This window comes from Falco rusticolus, chromosome 13 (genome assembly GCF_015220075.1).
Source record: "Falco rusticolus isolate bFalRus1 chromosome 13, bFalRus1.pri, whole genome shotgun sequence".
Lineage (NCBI taxonomy): Eukaryota > Metazoa > Chordata > Aves > Falconiformes > Falconidae > Falco > Falco rusticolus.
The window spans coordinates 24,056,708-24,078,031 of record NC_051199.1 but is presented as its reverse complement, the minus strand read 5'-3'; the positions used below and the strand labels follow the sequence as shown (position 1 = coordinate 24,078,031).

The 21,324-nt window shown below is 43.1% G+C and overlaps 1 protein-coding gene and 1 long non-coding RNA gene across 4 annotated transcripts; one reads left to right on the top strand and one right to left on the bottom strand.

Annotated features, from left to right (window-relative positions):
- Positions 1-880: 880 nt before the first annotated feature.
- NCEH1 (neutral cholesterol ester hydrolase 1) lies at positions 881-17,993 on the bottom strand. The gene is made up of 5 exons (XM_037407308.1): positions 17,732-17,993; positions 9,177-9,405; positions 7,222-7,291; positions 4,644-4,815; positions 881-3,267 (listed from the first exon to the last, which is right to left on the bottom strand). The coding sequence occupies exons 1-5, from the start codon at positions 17,867-17,869 to the stop codon at positions 2,650-2,652; spliced, it is 1,227 nt and encodes a 408-aa protein (XP_037263205.1). The 5' UTR covers positions 17,870-17,993; the 3' UTR covers positions 881-2,649.
- On the top strand, positions 3,193-20,997 carry LOC119156902. Of its 3 annotated transcripts, XR_005107307.1 has the most exons (9): positions 3,193-3,284; positions 3,447-3,514; positions 8,325-9,068; positions 9,987-10,168; positions 11,039-12,238; positions 13,809-13,944; positions 17,151-17,254; positions 19,147-19,246; positions 20,684-20,997. It is a non-coding gene; the product is annotated as an uncharacterized LOC119156902 (long non-coding RNA). The 3 variants fall into 3 exon arrangements; XR_005107308.1 differs by lacking the exons at positions 3,193-3,284; positions 3,447-3,514 and adding an exon at positions 4,822-4,949; XR_005107309.1 differs by lacking the exons at positions 3,193-3,284; positions 3,447-3,514 and adding an exon at positions 6,371-6,791.
- The last annotated feature ends 327 nt before the right edge of the window (positions 20,998-21,324 follow it).

The window sequence follows — 21,324 nt, the reverse complement described above, 5'->3', positions numbered from 1 at the left end:
AGCTTCATAGCAGATATTTATAACTTAGCTATAAACAAATGCTGGTCTAAAGCTTTGCAGACAGCTCTAAGGTAAATGTAATTATTATAAAATTAATAGGATTTTTTTTTTCCCAGTACTACGGTTACTACTCTCTTTTAATGACGGCAGGTGAATATAAATTACATCTTTTCTGACATGGGTTTACTCTTTAAGTGGGAAAGCTGAGAAGAAGCCTGTTGTTACAACTCAGAGTAACAATATTTATTTTTACTCTAAGTCATTAAGTCAGGTAAATGGAGCTGTCTCCACACTGGGGAAAATGACTCTGGAACAGATCAGTAATTTGTCTTTCGAATGGACATGACTTTGCTGTCTGTTCTAAGTGTCAATTATATCTACTGAAGTTGTGTTTATGGGGGAAAGGAGGAAAGAGCTTTTAAATCCAGAAACAAAATTTTAATCCTTCTGCAATGTTAATTGGATACCTTGACCGAAATTTGTTTTGATTCAGATTGTCGCTCAGCTGCTCTCATTCCACCAAGTCTTCGTAACAATCTAAATGGAAGAAGAATTTGGGCCACTGTTGAAAAAGCTTTGCCTTGTCATCTCTGTGTGAACCCATGCCCAGAAAATGAGTTTCAGCCCGCATGACTGAGCCAGCATCAGAGCCGTGTCTCATTAATAGCTTTTCTTAATACGTACAACCACATTAACAACCTGATGTTTCTGGGAAGCAATGATTCAGCAAAGCCATTCTCTTATTTACTTTAAATACCGGTGGAAGTGGATTGTTCTGTATATTTTAAATATATATATTTTAAATGATAGAAGACAGTTTGATCTAATAGTATCTTGTTTTTTCTTGGGTTTCTTTTTTTGTTTTGGGTTTTCGGTTGAGGTTTTGTTTTGTTGTTTTTGTTTTTGTTTTTTTTAAACTTTAAATAACTTTTCAGAATCCTGCCATGAGCAAAGCTTTAATGAAACTGCCTTTGTCGTGATTTCCCAACAGCCAAGAAGCCTCACCTTATGGTACTGTGACGGGAGCCAGGACCGAGCTGAGCTAACCGCCCAGGAGGACCCGCAGCCCAGCACCACCCATCATGGGGCAGGCTGCTCAGCACCAGCTATTACAGAAGGATGGGAAGTCAAAAGCTACGGGAGCTGTTCAGTGCCTGCCAGTCACCATCACATCCCTGTGCTTCACCAACATCTGTGAACTCGCTTCACAGCTCCTTTGTGAGGTAGGAAATTACTACTCCCTCTCTTGCAGAAGAAGACAGTGGGGCAGAAGGAGATGAAGTTGTTCTCCTGGGGTCCCCCAGGAAGCCTGTGATAAAGCTAAAGGAGGAATTTAATCTACTAGTTCAGTTATGGGGCAGCTATTCACTCCTCTTTGCCTAGAAACACCGGGCTTTTTGACACAACCTTCATTTCTGCAAGCAGTAAGCATCCTGGACCATACACACTGCTGCAAAGTGGTTTCACTGCCCTGTCCTGCCTATCTGAATTTTACAGACTGGCTCAAGCTGTAGAGATTTGCTGTCTGATAGTGAGATCATCTTACCTGGTGTTGTGGGTCAGTCTAGAAGACAAACAAAGTTTAGCTGCAAAGCTCAGCTTTAAATCTTCCATAGAGATTAGAACCTACTTCTATTTGCTTGCTCCCGTCCTTCCAGGAAGCATGAAATAAAATAAACACTACAAGCACAAAAGAAAAGTCAATGAACAAAACCTTCCTCTATTAATTAAAAACATTAGTGCAAACCACACAGCAGATTATTTTTTGTAAGCTCAGTATTTTCTGTAGGGAGGTCATACAACGGGGGCTTTAAACACAGGTGAAGTCACATTCCTTAGCCAAATAAGTAGTCAGCTTTGAAGCTCGCTCACATAAACAACCTGGATTCTGCTGCTAGACATAATATTTTATCCTATACATTTGCATGTATGCTATAATACTTTTTATTGAAAATATATTGAGTGCTGTGCTTTTATAAAGTATAAATAACTAAAAGGTAATAAAGACCAAATTCCAAAGCTGAATTACATGTTTGGCTAAGAGACTTGTCCAGCATCATCTCAACTGCCTAGAAGAGCCTTTTCTTTTCTTTTTTTCTTTTTTTAATGTAAACAAGCCATTCATCTGTGTGCCTAAAAGCTAACACCTGAATCCCTGCTTGACATTCCAATGCATTGCTTTGCTGTCAAAGGTGAGTGCTCACACTTTCTTTGACATCAGGTGCTCACCACTGTTGAAAACTAGCTCTGGTTTGAAGTATTTTGATGTAGGTGTTTGGCTTTACCTCACATCATTTGCAAAGCGAGGCCTTTGTGCCTAATTGAGTCAAAGCTTGATAGTGGGAGCCTGTTAAGAATGCTACAGGAATGCCGATCTCTCTGCCTAAGATTTGTTTGTATTAGGCAGTAATCATCTGAAAGAACGAGAAAAAAATCAAGATCAACGTTTGAAACAGTATTTCTCAAAACACTTTGCTGGGCAAGGCCAATCGATCTAGAAAATGCTGTAGTTAGTGGTCTATACCCCCAGCAGCTGCAGCTGAATGGATGAAGTCAGAATGTGGGAAAGTGCACTTTTTCATTGTTTGCTCTTCTGCAAGAGCCGCCACCAGAGCTACACACCCTGCATCTTCTAGAGAGACGCTCTCTTCAGAGGTTTTCGTCCAGCCATTTGATATAGCTGTTCCTGGTCTGAATGCCTGCAGAGAAATCGGTAGGCCAAATGGTGAATATCATACAGCCGTGAAAGCAGTCATCGAAGTGATCGAGCGTAACTTCCACGCCGGCGTTCTCCAGGCGCTTGGCGTACATCACCCCGTCATCTCGCAGGACGTCGTTCTCGCAGGTCAGGATGTAAGTCTTGGGCTGCAGCTGAAGTGTCTCATTTTCCGCAAGGAGCGGGACTGCTCGTACATCGAGCAGCGCCGGTATCTCCTGGATGATTTCAGCCTTGCCTGTGGTTTGTATTACAGGCTTGTAGTTCTTTTTGAACGATGAAGGCAGGAGAGATGTCCAGTTCAGACGCCCTCTAAAAGACAAAGCTTGGCCAACGTCAAGAGCAGTGTGGTTGTTAATCAGCAGTGAGTGCGCCACGTCGTAATTACCATTGAAATAATCTATCCAATAGTTGATCATGACATAACGAGGAAGGACGGGCATATTCATGTTCTGCTGATAGGAAGGTGTATTGAAGTCGAATGCCTGAAGGACTGGATAAATTAAGGCCTGCAGTTTCGGTCTGATGGTCAAGTGTTCATCTTTGCTGAGCTGTGGGAAAAATACAGGTTAGAACTGGGATTATAAAGAAAATGAACAATACAATATCAACCTAGAACTTCATACAAGCAACCATTCATGTGACGATTTTTAGGCTGAATTCTGCTCTTAGGCAGATAATGTTGCTCTTCTGTCTGAAATATGAGCAGCCTGATCTTCTTCTCTTGTAGGGATGGCCATTCAGGCATACTCAGTATTCTGTCTCCAATAGAAATCAGTGGCAGAAGTTTATTGAAGGGTAAGTAAAGTGGCATTTCTCTAACACAGTGTCCAGTTTAACAACTGGCAACTGAAGGACTTAATGAGTCAAAGGAGATATTCTTGCTTTTAACGGCTTTTCATGGATTTTTCTTCCATGAATTTACCTAGTATTTTTTTTCCAGCATATGGAAATTGTTGGTATCCACTCTTTTCTCTAGCAAAGGCTCACCATGTGTAAAAGCATTTCTCTGACTTGACCCTGCCACCTGCATTTGATGTGAGCCTACCAATTCCACATTTGGTGCCCCCTAATTGTTTTGCTTCATCTTCTACACAAGATACACGGTGCTCTACCATATCTCATCTTGCTTAAAAAGAATTATGCATCAGGAAAACAAATTAGGAATGCTTTTTCCAAACCATGGTACTATCATGTTTATCAGGCCTCAGTATTGAAATGTATAGTGTAATTGTCTCATTAATTTTTTTGCTCTAATTGAATATTGCAAGGTTGTCATGATAATTAGTTGTCTGGACATGGTATCCGCATTCTTATCACCAATAGTTATGGCAATAGGAAAAAAGCTAATAATAATATTTCAGTCATCCATGAAAAATATTATTACTTGCTCCAGGCTGCCTTTAAAATCTTAACTAGATTAAATTCAGATTACATTTAAATGGCAGATACTAAAAAAAAGATTCCTTAAACTTGCTACAAAATGATACAGGAAAATAACAGAAGAATTAAGCTTCATTTATTGTATTTTTTGTCCTTCCTTTGTATTTGAAAGAAATAAAAACATATTTTCAGAGACAAGCATCTAAAAATAGGAAGCTAAATTGGTAAGTTACACATGTACCTAGTTACCTACTTAGAAAACAGAATTCACCAGCAAAAGGGGTAAAAAATGTCACTTAGCTACTTGCTCTTAAAATCTGGCCCATAACAATCGGTAACTGTAGTAAGACATTGCAAGCTATGCGATTCATTCATATTGCGATTGACTCATTTTTTTTCTGTAAAGTGACTAGATGCTGGTTTTCTACTCTCCTGCCTTCAGGGTTGGTATACGACCTTGTGATGATGCAGCACAAAGACTCTGCCAACCTATATGCATCACGGAATTAGGGGCTGTTGCAGTGCAACAGGTGCTGGATGTTACCTGCTGACATACAGCAGCTGCCAAATTTCCTCCTGCGCTATCGCCAGAAATTGCAATTCGACTTGGATCAACTGAATACTCAGCTAAAACGTCAGGCTGCAAAAAATGCTTAGTAGCACGAAGAGCATCATGGAATTGCTCGGGAAAGCACACCTCTGGCACCAGCCTGTATCTACAAAACAAAAGAGATGAGAGACAATTATTACCACCAGTGTACCTCTCCTTCAGGATTAATAGCAGATATCAGCTGTTCCTTAATGGCAAATAACTATTTCATTAGGATAAATACTACAGGAAAAATATGAAGTGCGTAATACTTCTGCAAGACTTAATCTTATAATTAATGCTTTAATTCTGAAAGATTAATATGAACCTACTAGACATGAATAATAGCAAGTAGTATAAAATTGTGCAGCACTTCCCTGGGATTTCCCAATAGAGGATTTCATCATACATTATAAAAATGAATGAATATTTAAAACACCTTTGGCAAGGCAGTCATTACAATCAGACTGTTTTTGATCCAAATCCCCACTTCAACTAGAACAAGGGGGAGTAAGTCTCATACGCCCAACCGATTCTGCTGAGCCAAACACCTAAGCAGTTCTGTTTCCCAAATTTTCACGCTTGCTCAGGAGAGAATGAACCTGGCTGTACCTCTATACCATTAAATAAACTATGGCCAAGAAGTGATGTAATACCAGTTTGCTCCAAGGCAACAGATGCGATAATTCCTCTCCTTTACCAAGCAGAGGAGCAGAAACATACCCATTGTGCAAGTGGGGAGACTGAGGCACGGAGGGAGCAAACAGCCTGCCCAGGAAGAGCCAGCAGCTGCATCCCATTCACGAGATTTTCTCAGTTTTCAAACAGCAGTGCAGGAGAAGTCTGCTCATATGCGCTGAATAATTTGTAATCTAAGAGTTGTTACTAGGCCTTCTGGTACAAAGCTCATCTTCTGTTTGTAGCTTTCCAAACAACAGATTTTACATATTCTCAGTAGAGCCGACCAAAACAAAATTCAGTTTTCTGATTCAAAACATTTTCTTTAGGATGTAAGCTAAAAAAGTTTCATAGGCAGAATAAATTTCAAACTTGGCTTAGAGTTTCAAAGTCCAAATCTCAGCTGCTTTCAGAAAGTGATCTATACACTGCATATATGGAATTATAAGTGCATCCTTTGGGAACACCTCGCAAAACTGCGTAACAGACTGTGCATAGATCATGAAAGAGAGACGCGCAATTAAACCAATGAGAAATCTAATGAGACTTCACTAATGGAGTACAAACGCCTTGACTGAAGGATATAATGGCTAAGGAGAAGAGGTAAACAATAACTCAGAGAAACAGGCAGAATTATACCACCATAGATCAAAAAAGGAATAATAAGGAAGTTTTCAATACTGTGATCACTGCTTGCCTGGAATAACCAACAGCTGCTTTTTTAGTTTTCATTGTTTCTGCTAATAAACAACAAAGAATAATAAAAAAGAAAATGACCCTTTAAAGTACGCTATAATAAGTATTGAATGAGTAACTTCATATAATTAAGTTGCAATTAGATCACAGAGCTTGGTATGTAATCAACTGCAGGTGGGAAACTTGAGTAATTACATCAAGTGATTTGGTTTGCAAAAGGCAATATTGAAGTTGACAGTAAGGATGGGAAAAGTGCTAATCGAGTTGGAGTCATCTAGGTAACTTAGCTAGTTGAGAGGTTTGTTTACCTTGCGATTGTTCAGTGTGTTAAAAAGCAGCCCTGCTTCTCTGTTGTCCGGCACCCTGGCAGTCCTCGGCTCCTGAGTGGAGCACAAGGCTTAAATGAGATGACTGGAACGTTGGGAGACCGAGAGAGCGGCAGGGAAACTGCCAGCCTCCACGGTGTATTCTCACTAATGAGCAGGGGTGAAAGGATTTGATAGTTTTTATGTTGCAGACCCTTGCTCGATATAACTTAAAAACTGTGGTTTATATTAAAACCCCCTCAAGTCTGTCTATATGTATTTTAATGCCATGTATGTATACAAACATTACTTTACATCTATATACTAAAAATACGCCTTGCAGCAGTGGAGTGACCCTCGAGGATGGGAACAGTGCCTCTTGCTATGTGAGCAGGTACTGAGACACGGTTCAGCCTTCCTGCAGGTATATATCATGTCCCAATGTGTTTGGGGTTTTTGTTTGACTGTTTTTAACATTCACAAGTATTTACAGAATCACAACTTGGCACCTGAGTGACCTCAGGTTTCAGCTGCACTCCTTACATGTAGATACAATTGCAAGAAGCACCAACATTTGCGTTTTAGTATTTGTCCAACTGAATTCAGTGCTACTTTTTTTGCCTACATTTCTGCTTTCTAAAACGACCTCTGAAATACTGAGAAACCCAAATGAATTTTTGATGCCATTCCAATTTGTTGAAATTTTAAAAGGATATAAATACCAGACTGGCATTAGAGAATTGTTGTCCGAGTTAAAGCCTTATACGCAAGCTAGTAAGAAGGGAAAAGCTAGAAGAACTACATTACATATTTCTAATACCTTAAAATTACTTGATTGGTTTTAGATTACTCACTCAACTGAGACGATGACAGCATTAAGAGATTCAGCCATGATTCTGCAGAGATTGTTATAAAGACTCGTTCCTGGAACGATAGGACATGGTGTTAGGGACGTATGAGTCCATTTATGTCAACAGTTGCAAAGCTGTGTGTAAGCCTTCTCAGAAAATATAAAGACATCATACAAATATAAGCAAAGTTAAGTGAGATCAGCTTGCAATAGATAAAGTGGCAAATACATATTGTAGCAGAAGGAACATAATTCATGCCTTGTAGCTTTCTCTTTTTGTAGACTCAAGTACTACAGTCTAATGCTTTCTTTCTCATCTCTTTCTTGGTGATTTGGGGTACGTCACTTCATCCGCCTACCACAATTCTCTTAGTTTGGCAAAATTTAAGGTACCCAGTGGTTTGGGGGCATTAGCATCCAGAGCTAGTTATCGCTGTATGAGTCACTGTTTGTTGTTCATTTTATTATAGCACACATTGCTCTGATTCAAACAAGTTGCCCTATTAACGCCAACTGAACTACTCATTTAAGAGAGGATTAATTACAGCTATGCTGTTTATCAGTGGACTGATTTTCTTTAATGTTATTCCTTTCTGGTTACTTAATCGTTGGTTCCCAGTACTATAAAATACACTAAGACACTAAGCATTTTCTACAGTATCTAGTCTTAGAATTTAACATTTAGCTGTAACATTTGTGCCATTAACTTCTGCATCTGGGACTTGAGGATAGCACCCGACATAGCGGAGTTAGTCATGCAAACAAAGCGTGGTCATTTAATATAAACTTTTTGCACAACAGTCAGATGCAAACTGTTACAGAACGAATGAGGCAGGCAGGACGCTGAGAAACATGCCTTAGGCTGGCCTAAGGAAACCACCTCAACTCCTCTGTAGGACGAGGAGCAAAAATAGCTGCTATAGGACTATAGGACAGAGAGATGGGATTTCCAAAGGCACGTGAAAGCCAGATTTTAAAGTTATTTAGGAACCTAAATCTCACTGAGATCATGGTCTAAGTGACTTGCATAGGCCAAATGCAATCAATACGGTCTTTGTTTTGGAACAATTAGGAAAACCCCATTAATGTTCTTTTTTCTCTAAATAGATGAAGCCATAGAATGCATCAGGGCTGTATGGACTTCATGATGTTGAGGAGCAGTGGGGAAGGAAAAGGAGGAAGACTCCTGCCGGCCCTGGATCTTGCAGCAGCCATGAAAACCACATGTCGTTTCTCCTCCCAAGGCTTTTCTCCTGTACGATATGGAAGGATAAGTGGGTAGCTTATCATTATCTATAGCTATACCTTCATTTCTCTGACCACATTTGTGGCTTCCAAGTTAATTGAAGCAAACAGCATTAATTTTCAAGGTGATCTCTGCTAGCAGTGGCAGTGCTCCCCTAAGGGACGGGAACTGACCCCTACCTGTTTCCCCCATCACGATTCCCGTTGTGCGTGATCAGCAGCACATATTCCCAGCTATGTGTTATTTAAGAGCCAAACATTAGCCATGTTGTTACAGACGGTGTTGTTCAGCTCACTCTTCTAATTACTGTGTGAAAATGGGGCAAACCCCTCACATGCAGTCACTGGATCCTGATCACAAAGGCTCGGCTTTTGCACGTGACCACAGAAAAGGGGGGACTGGCCCTAACAGCCCATCCAGGCATCTCAGGAATTTAAACAGTAAGCTATTTTATCTTCTCAGGATGTAACAAAATTAACCTTTTGGTCCTTTTACAGCTCACGTGCAGATAAGATAGGTGTTCTTTGCTGTGTGTTCACGATATTGTTCCCCTTCCCTCCATAGAGCTGATCTAACAGAGTGGAGACAGTTACTACTGAATTCAGGTACGTCTTAGCAAAACTGTCAGCCCTGACAGGCAAAAACATCTTGTGGCTTTTTCTGCTAGGAGAAAACCAGACCAGAATCCCATTTAATTGCGGGCAGATACATACGTGCACTTGCCAAGGCCCAGCCCCCTCCGTGGATGTAAACAACGCTGCGCTTGAGCCTTCCATCTGGCTGAGCAGGAGGTTCAAACACTCTGACTTCCACCCCATCAAACACAGTGTCCGTGATGTTAATGTCTTCAGAGGAGACAGACTTCAGCTTGTCAAAAGTACAAATCAAATAATTCAGGACTATCAAGTGATGGCTGAGTCTCAGATAGTGAATCAGGTGACACTAGGGGGGAAAAAAAAAGAAGAAAAAAGGAGATTTCTGTCACTTCAGAGCATATCATACAACACCGCATTGATGTTCAATGCAACAGTCTTCAAAGGGCAGGTCCAGTATTAAAATGAATATGGATTCTTAGAATATTCATTGGAAAATGAATTATTAAAGGTCTCTAATGCTTTTAAAGGTGTATTAAAACAAAAACCTGTCCATAAAAGATTCTTTGTTGTCAAAATAAATCAAACCATGAGCACTATGTGGATCAAGACAACTGTGAATGAGCGCTCTGATCCCTGCCTCCAGAAGACCCCTCGGAAAGGAGACGACCCTCACCAGCACTTGGGAAGCTCCTCAGAGCGGTGCCAGCAGAGGGCAATGCCACACAGGCAAAGTTTTTGTGGTGGTACCAGAAATGCAAAGTTTTTGTGGTGGTACCAGAAATGCAAAGTATTTCCGTTGTGTATGGCTCCCTGTGACAGACATAATTTTGCAAGTAAAGAGTTTCAGAGTCTCTTTCTGGTTTCTATTACCTGTTCACATGGACAGTTATTTAATTTTTTGACTTTTTCTTTACCGTACTTGCATAGTACTGTTTTCACAGCCACTTTCAGTGCCAAGCTTCCCTGCCAGGACTGCCTGCTGACAGCAAAAGAAGGGCTAATGGAGGCAAACACACACCTCCAGAGGAAAAGTAATTTTTGAAGCGTTCAGCAGCATCCATGCCAAAGAAGATCTGTCTCCTTAGGTCTACAGCCCCAGATCCTTACACGTAACTTTTTAATATGTCATCCTGAGTTTGAATAAATTTAAAAAAAAAAAAAAAATGGCTTTCATTGAGGTGGTGTACAGAAAAGGCTCTGCCCAGCCCCACTTCCACTGCAGATTGCTGTAGATAAAAGACAAGCTTTCATACTTTTCCCCCCAAAATCTATGCCAAATACAATGGGCTGCTATGTGAGCAGGAAGAGGAAATCACTTCCAAAAAAAATATTACTTTCTTTTCTTGCTTTAGCTTGTGGTAATGTCACCCTGCTGAGATAGTTTGTGGCAATTGATGCTTTTTGAATGGAACATCACTTCTTCATCCTGGAAGGCTTTTCTCTAGGAGAAGAAACACAAAGTATCCACCTGCCAAGAAGAAATGCTGAATTCACAAGGCTGTTTGTATCTCTGAATTTCAGATCATGCTTTTCTCCCCTTACTTAAAAATTCCCACAGGAAAACCCAGTTTGAGTTTGAAACTTGAAGAGCAATACATCTACCAACAGCCTGGCATGTAATTTGTTGGGCTGCTGCTGCTGTAACCAGCTGAAAGTCTGATCCTCCCTGTGCCCTGTGGAGGTTCCTGGGGAAGGTAACCACTGGGAAGAGATTTTGGAAATACTGCCAGGGAAAACAACATTTTTGGAGATTTTTTCAGACTGACTGTGCTGCAATAGACATCCCATTTTAGTTTTCTCCCACTTGAGTTCACATTCTTTGTAGACGAGATTACCACATGTTCCCTGGAATCAGAAATGTTTTCTTTTCAAGGCTAGTTGGTGGTGTTTACCAAGAAGTGTTTTCTTTAAACTGCAGAGCACTGTGGCCATCTGCAGGTTATCACACACTTTCGTGCCTATTTTTTCTTCTATAATAGGCCACTCTTTCCAAGAACACAAAAACCTGGAAGAGACGCTTTGTACATCAGGACACGATAGCAACAGTCCCAATCCTTTCGTTAGGCATAGGCAGCTTTTTTGCCAAGCACTTATCACACTGATTCTTTGTAAGTATATTTAATCAGCCTATTTGTCATTTATAAGGCATCAGGATTGCACTTTTTGCTGGCAAAGAGCTAGTCTTGTCCAAAGTTCTTACAAATAAGATTTTTTTTTTCTCTATAAATAAATATTTAAAATAGATATGTAATATCACCCTGTGATATAACTACTGGCAGAAGAAGACGCGTTGAACGGTTGGATAACTCTCCTCTAGGACTAAGCTGCCGCCCCAAGGGCAGACATGCCTATCCTGTTGGCTGGGCTTTTCTTGTGTCGGCGTGACCCTGCTGCACCAGCTCAACCTGAACCCGGCAAAAACAGAGAAACAACACGAACCTTCAGCCAGGTCACCATCTTACTGATAACCCAAGGCAGGAAAGAGGGAGTGAGGAAAAGGATGCTGCCTTTTGGCAGCCGTCCACAGCTGGATTGCCTTAAATCCATTACCAAACTGTATCCAGTCATCTCACATGAGCAATAACTCATTTGCTCTTTGCTGGTATTTGCAATTTTTACTGTCCTTCCTGTGCCAACATGCAGGACTGTTGCAGGCTATCAAATATAGCGCTTCAATATATCTGGGAATGATGTGTGCGTACGTATATATGCATGTGGAATAGAAGAGAGAAACGGTGATGCTCTCTGGTGAAAAGGGAGAGAAAACAGTGCTGTAATAACAAAAGCTAGTGATAAGGAAGAGAAAGCAAAAGGACAAGGGGGAAAATTAACAGACTACAGAAAAATTAAAGACCAACGCACAGAAAAGAGGAGATAGTATAAAGATGAAAGCCTTGTGGGCAGTTAGCCTGGAATTGCTGTGCCGGGCACATCACTTGGTCTGGGTCACAGCCCCAGGTTGTCCCGGGTAACGACTGGTTTTATGCATCTGTCTGAAAAAACACTTTTGTTTTCTGAACAGGTAACTGGGGAAATGTGGCTAGTGAACTTCATTGTGTTCTGGGCTGGACAGAGTAATGGGCTGACACACAGGAGCACTCTGCCGCTGGGAAGCGAGCAGAGCTGGATGAGCAGGAGGGCCCCAGGAGAGAAGGGCTAGACAGGCTAGCAAGGCAAATGTGAGTATTTTGCTGGCATTTGAGCCAATTCAGCAAATAACTGCTGTGGACATATTACAGTAGCCCTGCTGACAATCTATTGCTCATTTCCAACTGCAGCTTTTCATTTTGGGGCTGTTGGCTCCCCGTGATCCCGCACTGCCTTGGCAGCAGTGTGATTTATGCTCATGCTGTAATACTCCCCAGCTCTCCAACAAATCAGGCAAAGCAACCACTACAGCCACGACCTCCTCCTCTTTTCCCAGGACATCCCCATATCAGAGCTTTTCAGGCAGGGACAACCCAGGGATGCCCTAGAGATGAAACTGTTCAAGACTGCCACCTTCCTCCTGGTAAATTCTTTGGTGAGGTACCCCTCAGACATTGAAAGATTTAATTGATGCAGGAGAAAATTTTTAATAAGTGAAGAAAGGTGGCAGGGTTGCGATAAAAAGCAGACAATAGAACAAAGTACTGCTCTACTAAGGCACCACTATTTTATCACCAATATGTGTCCTTTAATCACCAATATGTGTCCCTAAACTAATAGGATTAGCTCTTCGGCTGAATTTCACGAAGAATCCCAAATGCTCACTGCTTTTATGCTTACCTCCCTCATGGACTTGTACTCTACATGAGTCATGTGTTCTTCATTTAAAAAAAAAAAAATCAAAAAATGTTTTCTGTTGCTAATGTCTATTAACCTCTAACAGTACTCAGCATGTTGGAATTCTTTGTCCTCATGTGACTTCCATGGCTGACACTCTCCGGCTTCATGTCTCTGACCTTTAGCCATGAAACTATTGCAGCAGGGCGCATGCAGCCAGCGCACAAAGGCAGCATGCCTCTAAAGCCGAGCCCAATGCATCAGCTGCTTCCTCTATAGCCTGTGCAGCTGGTCAGACCCAAGGTCCCGCGCTGACCTTTCAGGCCTTAGCAGGATCAGGAATTAAGCAAACAGCTAAGGCTCTCTTTTCATACACCACCACTTAGGACTGAGCCAAATCGCACTCATGACTCAAATGACTAATGATGCTGGAACTGGGCAACCAAACAGTTGAAGGCTAAACTTCCTACCTTAAAAGATGCAGCCACTATCATAAATTCTGGCATCACTTTGCAAAATACATTTCTATAACACTGGAGTCCAAAATGCCAACTACATCTGAAGTCAGTAATAGAGATTAGTGAAAAATAAACAAGATCATTTCCCCATTTAGCTGCACACACAACATACTGTTTTGTGTGCATTTCAGGCAGTTTATCTTGTTTAAAGGTGTATGTCTATTTTCTTTTATTTTATGGAGCCATTTCTTAATGCAGGTGCATTATTGCCCAGTAAAGATTATGTATTTTTAATGCTGTTGTACGAAAACAGTCCTCAAAGACAAGTGCTCTTAGTTTTATGAATTTCCTTTAGAACTGAAAAGAAACCAAGGTGACTGCTTTATCATTAATTAGAAGCAGAAACTAGATTACATTTTAATGTGAGGCATGGTGCATATACTCACGATGATCTGCTTTTATCCTAGAGACATAAATTCTCTGTTGCTGCAAACAGGACTTTCAGTGCTGTTCAATTTCTGCTCAGGTACCACAGCTGCGAGACCGCCGTGACACAACTAACTATTTGGTTTATTGCAAACCAATTCCAAGACTATGATCTTGCACACAGAAACATCAACAACTTACTTGGCCGGCTACAACTATGATTTACATCTGTCCAGGTATCACATACTCTGAAATATATGGGTAGAGAGATATTAAAATGTCAGAAAAAAACTGATTACTGTTTTCTATAATCCTAGATGTTGATGTCCCATGCCCTACATTTTACTCTGAAAGCAAGTGAGGGGTAGAGAAGCATGAGGAATCACTTGGCTGTGATGAGGACAAATACGAGGATAGTTTTCTCCCCTGTACAGCTGTCTACCTTCTTCCATATACGTCTATCTGATGGCCTTTTTGCCAACCCATTTGTCCTTCCAAACCTCTGCTAACAGCTGTCCCAGCTCCCCCCCCCCCCCCCCCAAAAAAAATCTCCCTTCTTTCTTGCCATGCACCAGAATAGCAAGTATCTTGACAGTGGTGTTCAGAAATAATTTATTTCTGTGGACTTATTAGATAAACATATGCTGCTCTTTTCACTCTGATAAGGGAAAGGGTTAGAGGAAGAAGTGAAAAACGCATGTACTGACCCAGCTGTCAACAGCACAGTTATGAAATGTTGCTTTAGACACTTCTTGTCCAAGTAAAACAATAACTATCCCTTCTTCTATGGCTCAATCCCATAATTAATTTTATGCGTTTGTCCAAATTTCAGTGAAGCCAAGTTCTGATCTATCTGTATACAAATGTATACATAGTTTTTAATTTCTGATCTAAAATTGTGTTATATCACAGTTTTCTGTGTTATCATGTCCCATTTTAAGACAGGTGAAAGAGGCAAATTACTCTCATTCTCAGTTAAGCACTTTAACATCAATTCATTAATATTATGTATTAATATATCAATAATTTATTAATTAAATTAATATAATGAACTAATTTATTATTACAGTCTAAGTGTCTCTGCTTTCTTTCTGGGGCAGCACAGGACATTAAAGGGGGTGCCGGAACAAGGCTCTGAAAACCCAGCTCGGTTTCCAGCTCCACCACTGGAATCTTTGTGGCCTCAGATAAGGCACTTCATCTCTTCCTATCTCTATTCCCTCCCAGTTTAAGATTAGAATAACACTCTCGGATCCCTCCCCTAGTAGGTTTTGAAACCTACTTGCAGGCACTGCCCTATAAGCATTACACATTTTTTTAACCATGTGATTATACTCGAACATTTGTTCAAGTGTCTCATGCTAAGCCAGGACACTGAGTCAGTCCCAAGCTTGTAAAAAGTTTGTAGCTGACTGGGACCAAACTCTACATGGAAATGTCAAAACCTTATCATTAGTACGCTGAAAGCCAGCGACAACCTTACTATGTTTTTTTGGTAATGAGTATTACTGTGCTGAGTAAACAAACACATAATCTCCAACAAGAAATTGTCACGCTTGGTTGTCAGTGTCTTCCCAAATCCATTTCAAAATAAGCAAGAGACAATCAATTGCATCTGAAGCACATGAAGTTTGTTTCCTGCTCTTGGAAAAAAAGGCTTACAGTACATTTCAGAGATTTCAAAAATCAGAAATGTACTTCTGGCTGCTATCAAACCTACAAAGGAAAGTAATAAATAGCAAGCTGAAAATACACTCCGAAGCAGGTGAAAGTTCAGTGGTCACATTTAGAGAAATGTTAAACCGCCTGGTCTTGCAATAGCCGGTAAAGGAAAAAAGGGGAAGCTGAGCCCTAAGAAGGGACACACACTTTATTTTATATACACACACAAAAGCTGTCTGACAAAGTAAATACTCAAACTTAACTTTTACAATCCTAGCTTCAGTCCACACAGTTCCTTCTTAATGGCAGTCATGAAAGACTCCTGAACACCAGGAAAGCACCTTCTCTCGCTCGCTCTCTCCAGGAACAAACGCCCCAAGGCTTACCTGTGGTGTGATTCAGGGCACCCCTAAAGCCTCACTTTTTATGCTTGTGTAAAACTCGTTTGTTCCTTCCTTTGGTCTGTAAGCTCTGTTACAGGAACTGTTACTTGTTTAGTAATTTTTCTTGCTATAGAAATTCCTATTTCTAAGACCAGAGATGCAAAACACTAAGAAATTGCCACTTCCGCCTAACAGAGTTCCCCACCCCGGAGAGCAGGGACAGATGCTGGCACTTCAGCCCTGCCTGCCAGTTTGCTCCAGCTGCCACCTGCCAGGCTGTGTCCTGCCAACTCCTCGTGGGATTATGACCTCTAGAATAACCCAAAAGACATAACCTTCAGCCTTCAGGCTAAAGGCACCATTCTGACTATTCTAAAGGCTAAATTCATCTGACTATGCCCAGCATACCACATAAACAAACTGAATGTGTACATCAGCTAATAGTTTTATATATATATAGTCAGTCATACGATTTTCTAAAGATAGGTCTCCTTCAGCTAGAGGTTATGGCCTTGGTTCAGGTGCTCCTGGCTGAGTCATGACTGCGTGTTTTGCAGGCAGCATGCTGGGGGGGCATCATGGTCCTGGCCGTGCTTCCCAGGGGGTTTGGTCAAGCTGAGCACTTGCTGTTCAGTTACTCACGTTAAAGACCGAGCAAGTGAATGTCAAGCCATAGATTTTACTGAAGAATGAAGCTATTGTAGGCCATGGCTGCATAAATTTCATAGCAGACATAGGGGAGGGTATGCAAGCAAATGGATTTTATCCTGTACAAGCAAACAGGTTTTATCCTGGAGCACTGTGTGGTCCACTCTCCTCATACTTCCCAGCATCTGCAGTTACTGTACTAGGAATGTAGAAGGTACGCTGCCCTCTCGTCCTTTTGGTACCCATTTGTGGGCCCTCTGTGCATTAACTCACTGGATCCCATTTTGAATATGCTGATACTCTCACCCACTGAAGGCACAAGATTTGGTACATTTCAGAATGAAGTTAGTAAACGGAAACGCTGCTAGGAAAGTAAAAAACCCCAAAACCTTTCACATACATAGTACCTTACATCAGCCCTTGTAAGGGACCAGGCTATTCCAAAAGAAAATTGAGTTCCCAGCTAAAGCCATTATCAGAAAGTTTGTGACCTCTGATCTGTTTCATGTCAGCATGGAAACGTTGGCAGAAAACGAGGGAGACATCATGAGGGAGACATCATGAAGTGACACAACTGTTGTGTGCCTTGTGACAAAACCCAATCATTCAGAGTTGTGTTTAGTGATAGGATGCCAGATCAAGGCCGTTTAATATTTGGAAGAGCTTCCCTACGTCTTCTTTCCCTAGGGCACACTTAGTACATCAGAATAGATGCCATTAATTTATTGTTTTTTTTTTTTTACCAACAGCCTGCAAGTTGGAAACCAGAGTAAGCTACGCCGGGTAACATCAGCACCACGAGTCCCAGAGGAGATGCCGGGATGCCAGCTGCACCGGAGTGGGCTCACCCGAGGTACGGGTGGGGGCGAACGGCCAGCAGCCTGGGGTGGCCCTGCCCGGAGCTGCCTGCGCCCCGGCAGGCATTGACCCCCCGCCCGGCCCCCGGGGCACTGCGCTCCCCCCGGCCCCCGCGCTCCCTCCCCGGTGCGGTCAGGACCCGGTACGGCGCCGATCGGCTCCTGCCCCTGCGGCCGCGCGTGTCAGCGATGCCAGCGGCTCCCCCCGCCGCCCCAGCTGCCGGGGCTGCCCGCGGCGCCGCTCCCCGGCCGTGCCGGCTCCCCTCGGGCCCCGGGCCGCCGGCACCGGCAGGGCCGTGCGGGGCCCTCGCTGCGCGCCGCGGAGGACGCCGCTCCCGCTGCGCGGATGCCCGGGGCGCGCTCCCCGGCGGGGGCACCGCAGCCCCCCGGCGCGAACCCGGCCCGGCGAGGCGGGTCTGCCCGCCGCCCCGCAGCCGGGACCGTGACGCCGGCGGGGCCGGGGCGCCGCTTACCGCCTGCTGCACCGCCCGGAAGGTGGCATCCAGCAGCATCAGCTTCCAGGGGTCCGACACGGTGCCGGGCAGCGGCAGGTACACGTAGTAGGCGGCCAGGGCGGCCAGCGCCGCCAGCAGCACCCAGGCGGCCCGCATCGCTGCTACCCCCGCGGGGAGCGCACCGCCCCGGGGCCGGCCTCCCCCAGAGGAAGTCCCGGCGTTTCCGTCCCTGCCGCCCCGGCCCGCCGGCGGCCTTATCCGCGCCTCGCCCCCGCGCAGCGCAGCGTCGGCCCGCCCGCCCGCCGCGGGGCCGCCGCGCTCCGGGGCGGGAAGGGCGGGACGGACGCTCCGCAGCCGCCGCCGCGGGAAGGCGCGGCCGGGCAGCGGCCTGCGGGGCGGGGGGCTGCCGGGGGCGTGCCCGGGGCGGCCGGGTCCCTGCGGGAAGGGGCCGGGCCTGGCCTCGCCGCGCCGGCCTCGCCCGGCAGCTCCACACGAGGCTGCCTGGCTGGGCCGCCCGAGGCCCCCGCGCCCGGCCTGGTGGCCGTGTCTCGGCCCCCCCCCGGGTTCCATTTCTCGGGGTTCGAAGGCCCGGAGACGTGTGCGGTGGCCGCTCGCTGCCGCCGGGCTGCGGGAGCCCCGGTGCAGAGGCAGGTCCTGCTGCCTCGCGGAGCCCGGCGCTGCTGGCGGATCCCACACCCAGCGTGTTTCTACGAGGAACACCGGGACACCCTTATTTTAGCTGAAGAAACCATCCTGCTCCCCATTTAACGCATTACAATTCCAGAAAGAAGATTTTTTTTTCAAAAAGTATGGGTTTTATCTATTATAAAAATAATTATAATTTTATTTTGGACGGGGAATTTCTGTTCTGGGGTTTTTTATTTGTTTTGGGTTTTTTACCACCCCCATCCCCTTGGTCAGCACCAAATTTTGGTTTAATGCAGGAACACCTCTTACACCTAAGACAAGAAAATGTTCTAAATGGGTCTTTTTCGTCTCTTATTCACGCAGGATTTACACCATAGAGTTCAGCCTTGGCACAAATAACTCCTTAATATTTAGTCATAGTACTATCTTCAGCAAATTAAAATATTTATTAAAATAGCCAGATTCACGTGCATTATGAATCTAATTCAGGAAAAAGAATGAGTACTAATTTTAACAATAACATTGCCTTTAAAATGAATTCATAATACTAAAAAGTTACACAGAAATATAAATAGAGTCCTGGAAAGGACAAGTTTTCTTTTAAAAATAGACATGAAAAGGTAATAAAAGAAAAATATGTTTCTAAGAGGTAAAAGGTCAGCTTTCGAGCCAGCTTTACTGGAACTGAAGCAAAACCTTGCTGATTCTAAAGGTTGCAGAAGAAAGTTTCTGGAATTTGTGAGGAAATACACCTCTCAAGCATCTTTAACCTTTTTCCCTAACAGCAGCAGATGGAATTTCTGTAATTTCCACAGTCAGTTTTGAGTAGACTACAGATGTGAAAGGTCTGTTGGGAAACAAGCTTTGTCAAGGAAGCAGCACAAGGTGAGGATCCTGAGCTTTCACGCTTTTTAGACTGAGTGGTCCCTTTCTGTGTTACTTTGTGCTCACACCTTCTCTTTCACATTGTGCCCCACTCCCCTGCCTCCTCTACGTTGCCTGCTCCCATTCCCTTGCTTTCCCAAGCATCTGCCCCTCAAGCCCGCATGCAGGATCCTTGAGCGTAGTAATTTGTACCTGCCTCTTTCCACAAAAACATGGTTCCCAGACCTCTGGCAAAACTGGTCTAGTCCCACTCCTCTCTCATCTACTCTCTCCAAAAGAGCACTACAAAGGTTGGATGGAATTCTTCTGAGGTTTCTCATGCTCCCACTGACCCCCACATACATCCTGGGCTTGATCTCCCCTCTTCCTCACATTCTTAAAGCTACTGTGCTCTGGGTAAACTGAACCAATAGCTCTTTGAGGAATACGGGTTATTGCAGGTGTTTAGAAAGAAGTCAGTTAGTTGAAAAAATAAAACACTGTGGTCTGAGAAAGATTCCTTTCTTTAAAAGAAAAATAAATAGGTAAATTAAACCCCCAAACACTTGCAAGCTATCTAGGAGACAAGCAGTCTATCTACGTAAACTCACACCCTGAAGCCAAGAAACGGTTGCTAGACAGCCAACTTCCAGAGGCAAGGCAGGGCACCAAGTGTCCTTCAGGGCCCTTGGGGTTCCATCAGCTCTTCTGATGTGCCTCCATTGTCTTTCACCACAAGGTACAAGATCCTTGCTCCCACAAAGCTGATGTGACAAGGTTCATTTAATGATTTAATCTCCTGGAACTTTCTCCCTGTGGGTGTTACTGTGAGAAGAAACTATTTAACTATTAAGTGTTATATTCCTGGCTTAATGATGTTTAGATAACTGGAAGGAACAGCAAGTTTCAACTGCGTGTTACATTTTACACAACAAAAAATAATAGGTGTTTCTATTTCAGAGCCTTTTATCAGAAAAGCACTTAGACTTTTAAATGTCAGACATATAAAGAATAGTAATTATTTTTGTCATCAGTCCTGATCGAAACTTTAGAGAGAATAAATGCTCTTGATCAAAAAAAAAAATAAAAATCTTAGCCACTTTTCTTAAGTGATTACTACCTACAACTTGTCTATCACCCCCAGGAAGGACAGCTTAAGATAGTTCATCAGAAATACCCTAGTTGATTTATGAGATTGTAATTCTGGATTTTCAAGTATATTCAAAAAAATCGCTAATGCCCACGTTACTCTCCATAGGCACAGTGAGCCTATATTTACATACCGAACATTTAGGTATCACATTCTTTTTAAACCTTTAACTGAGAAGCAATGCATGTATCACCTGTTAATCCTCAGCCCCAATAAATATGCTTCTCCTGTCTTTGCAGGCACAACATTTCATATAGGACCTAGAGGTTAAGTGGAAATTAATGTACAATCACCAATATCTTTCCCAGAAACCGTACTGCGGAGACAACATTGACTCCAGTACTGCAGAACTTGTTCCAAACCAGGAGAAAGCTGCCCCCTGGTTCAGGGTGTCAGGGAGACTGAAGACCTGGCTGAAAAGGACATGGTATGAGTGCAAAGAAAGAACAGGGGAAAAGCCAGTGAAGGCTGGCCTGCTGTGGGACTGCGAAATGATGGCCCACAATGCTACTTCCAGGTGACAGAAGGACCCCAGGTTAGGCTGTATTTCGACTGCAAGTCATTGTTGCAAGTACTCTGTAAGAAATAAAGTAATTGTAGGACTGTGTAATAATTGAAATGATCTTCTTGGTTTCCAGGCTGTTATTCTGAAATGTTTTCCGCAAGAAAATAGTCCTAATTTGCGTGCATCTCACCAGCAAATCTTTAGTCACATAAACAACAACTGTTACCATCTTCTGCTGCGTTTTCCTATTCTGTTTTTCTTCCAAGTCATAAAAAGGTTGATGGACTCTTACTGGCACTACAGCTGATGGATCAGTCATGAAAATGCCTGAACCAATAAAGATCTGTAGCATAAAAAAATGAGTAAGATCTAAGGAACTTAATTTGGCATATATGAGTTTAGCATATAGTAGAAAATTCTATTAATAGAAAATAGATCTCTTGT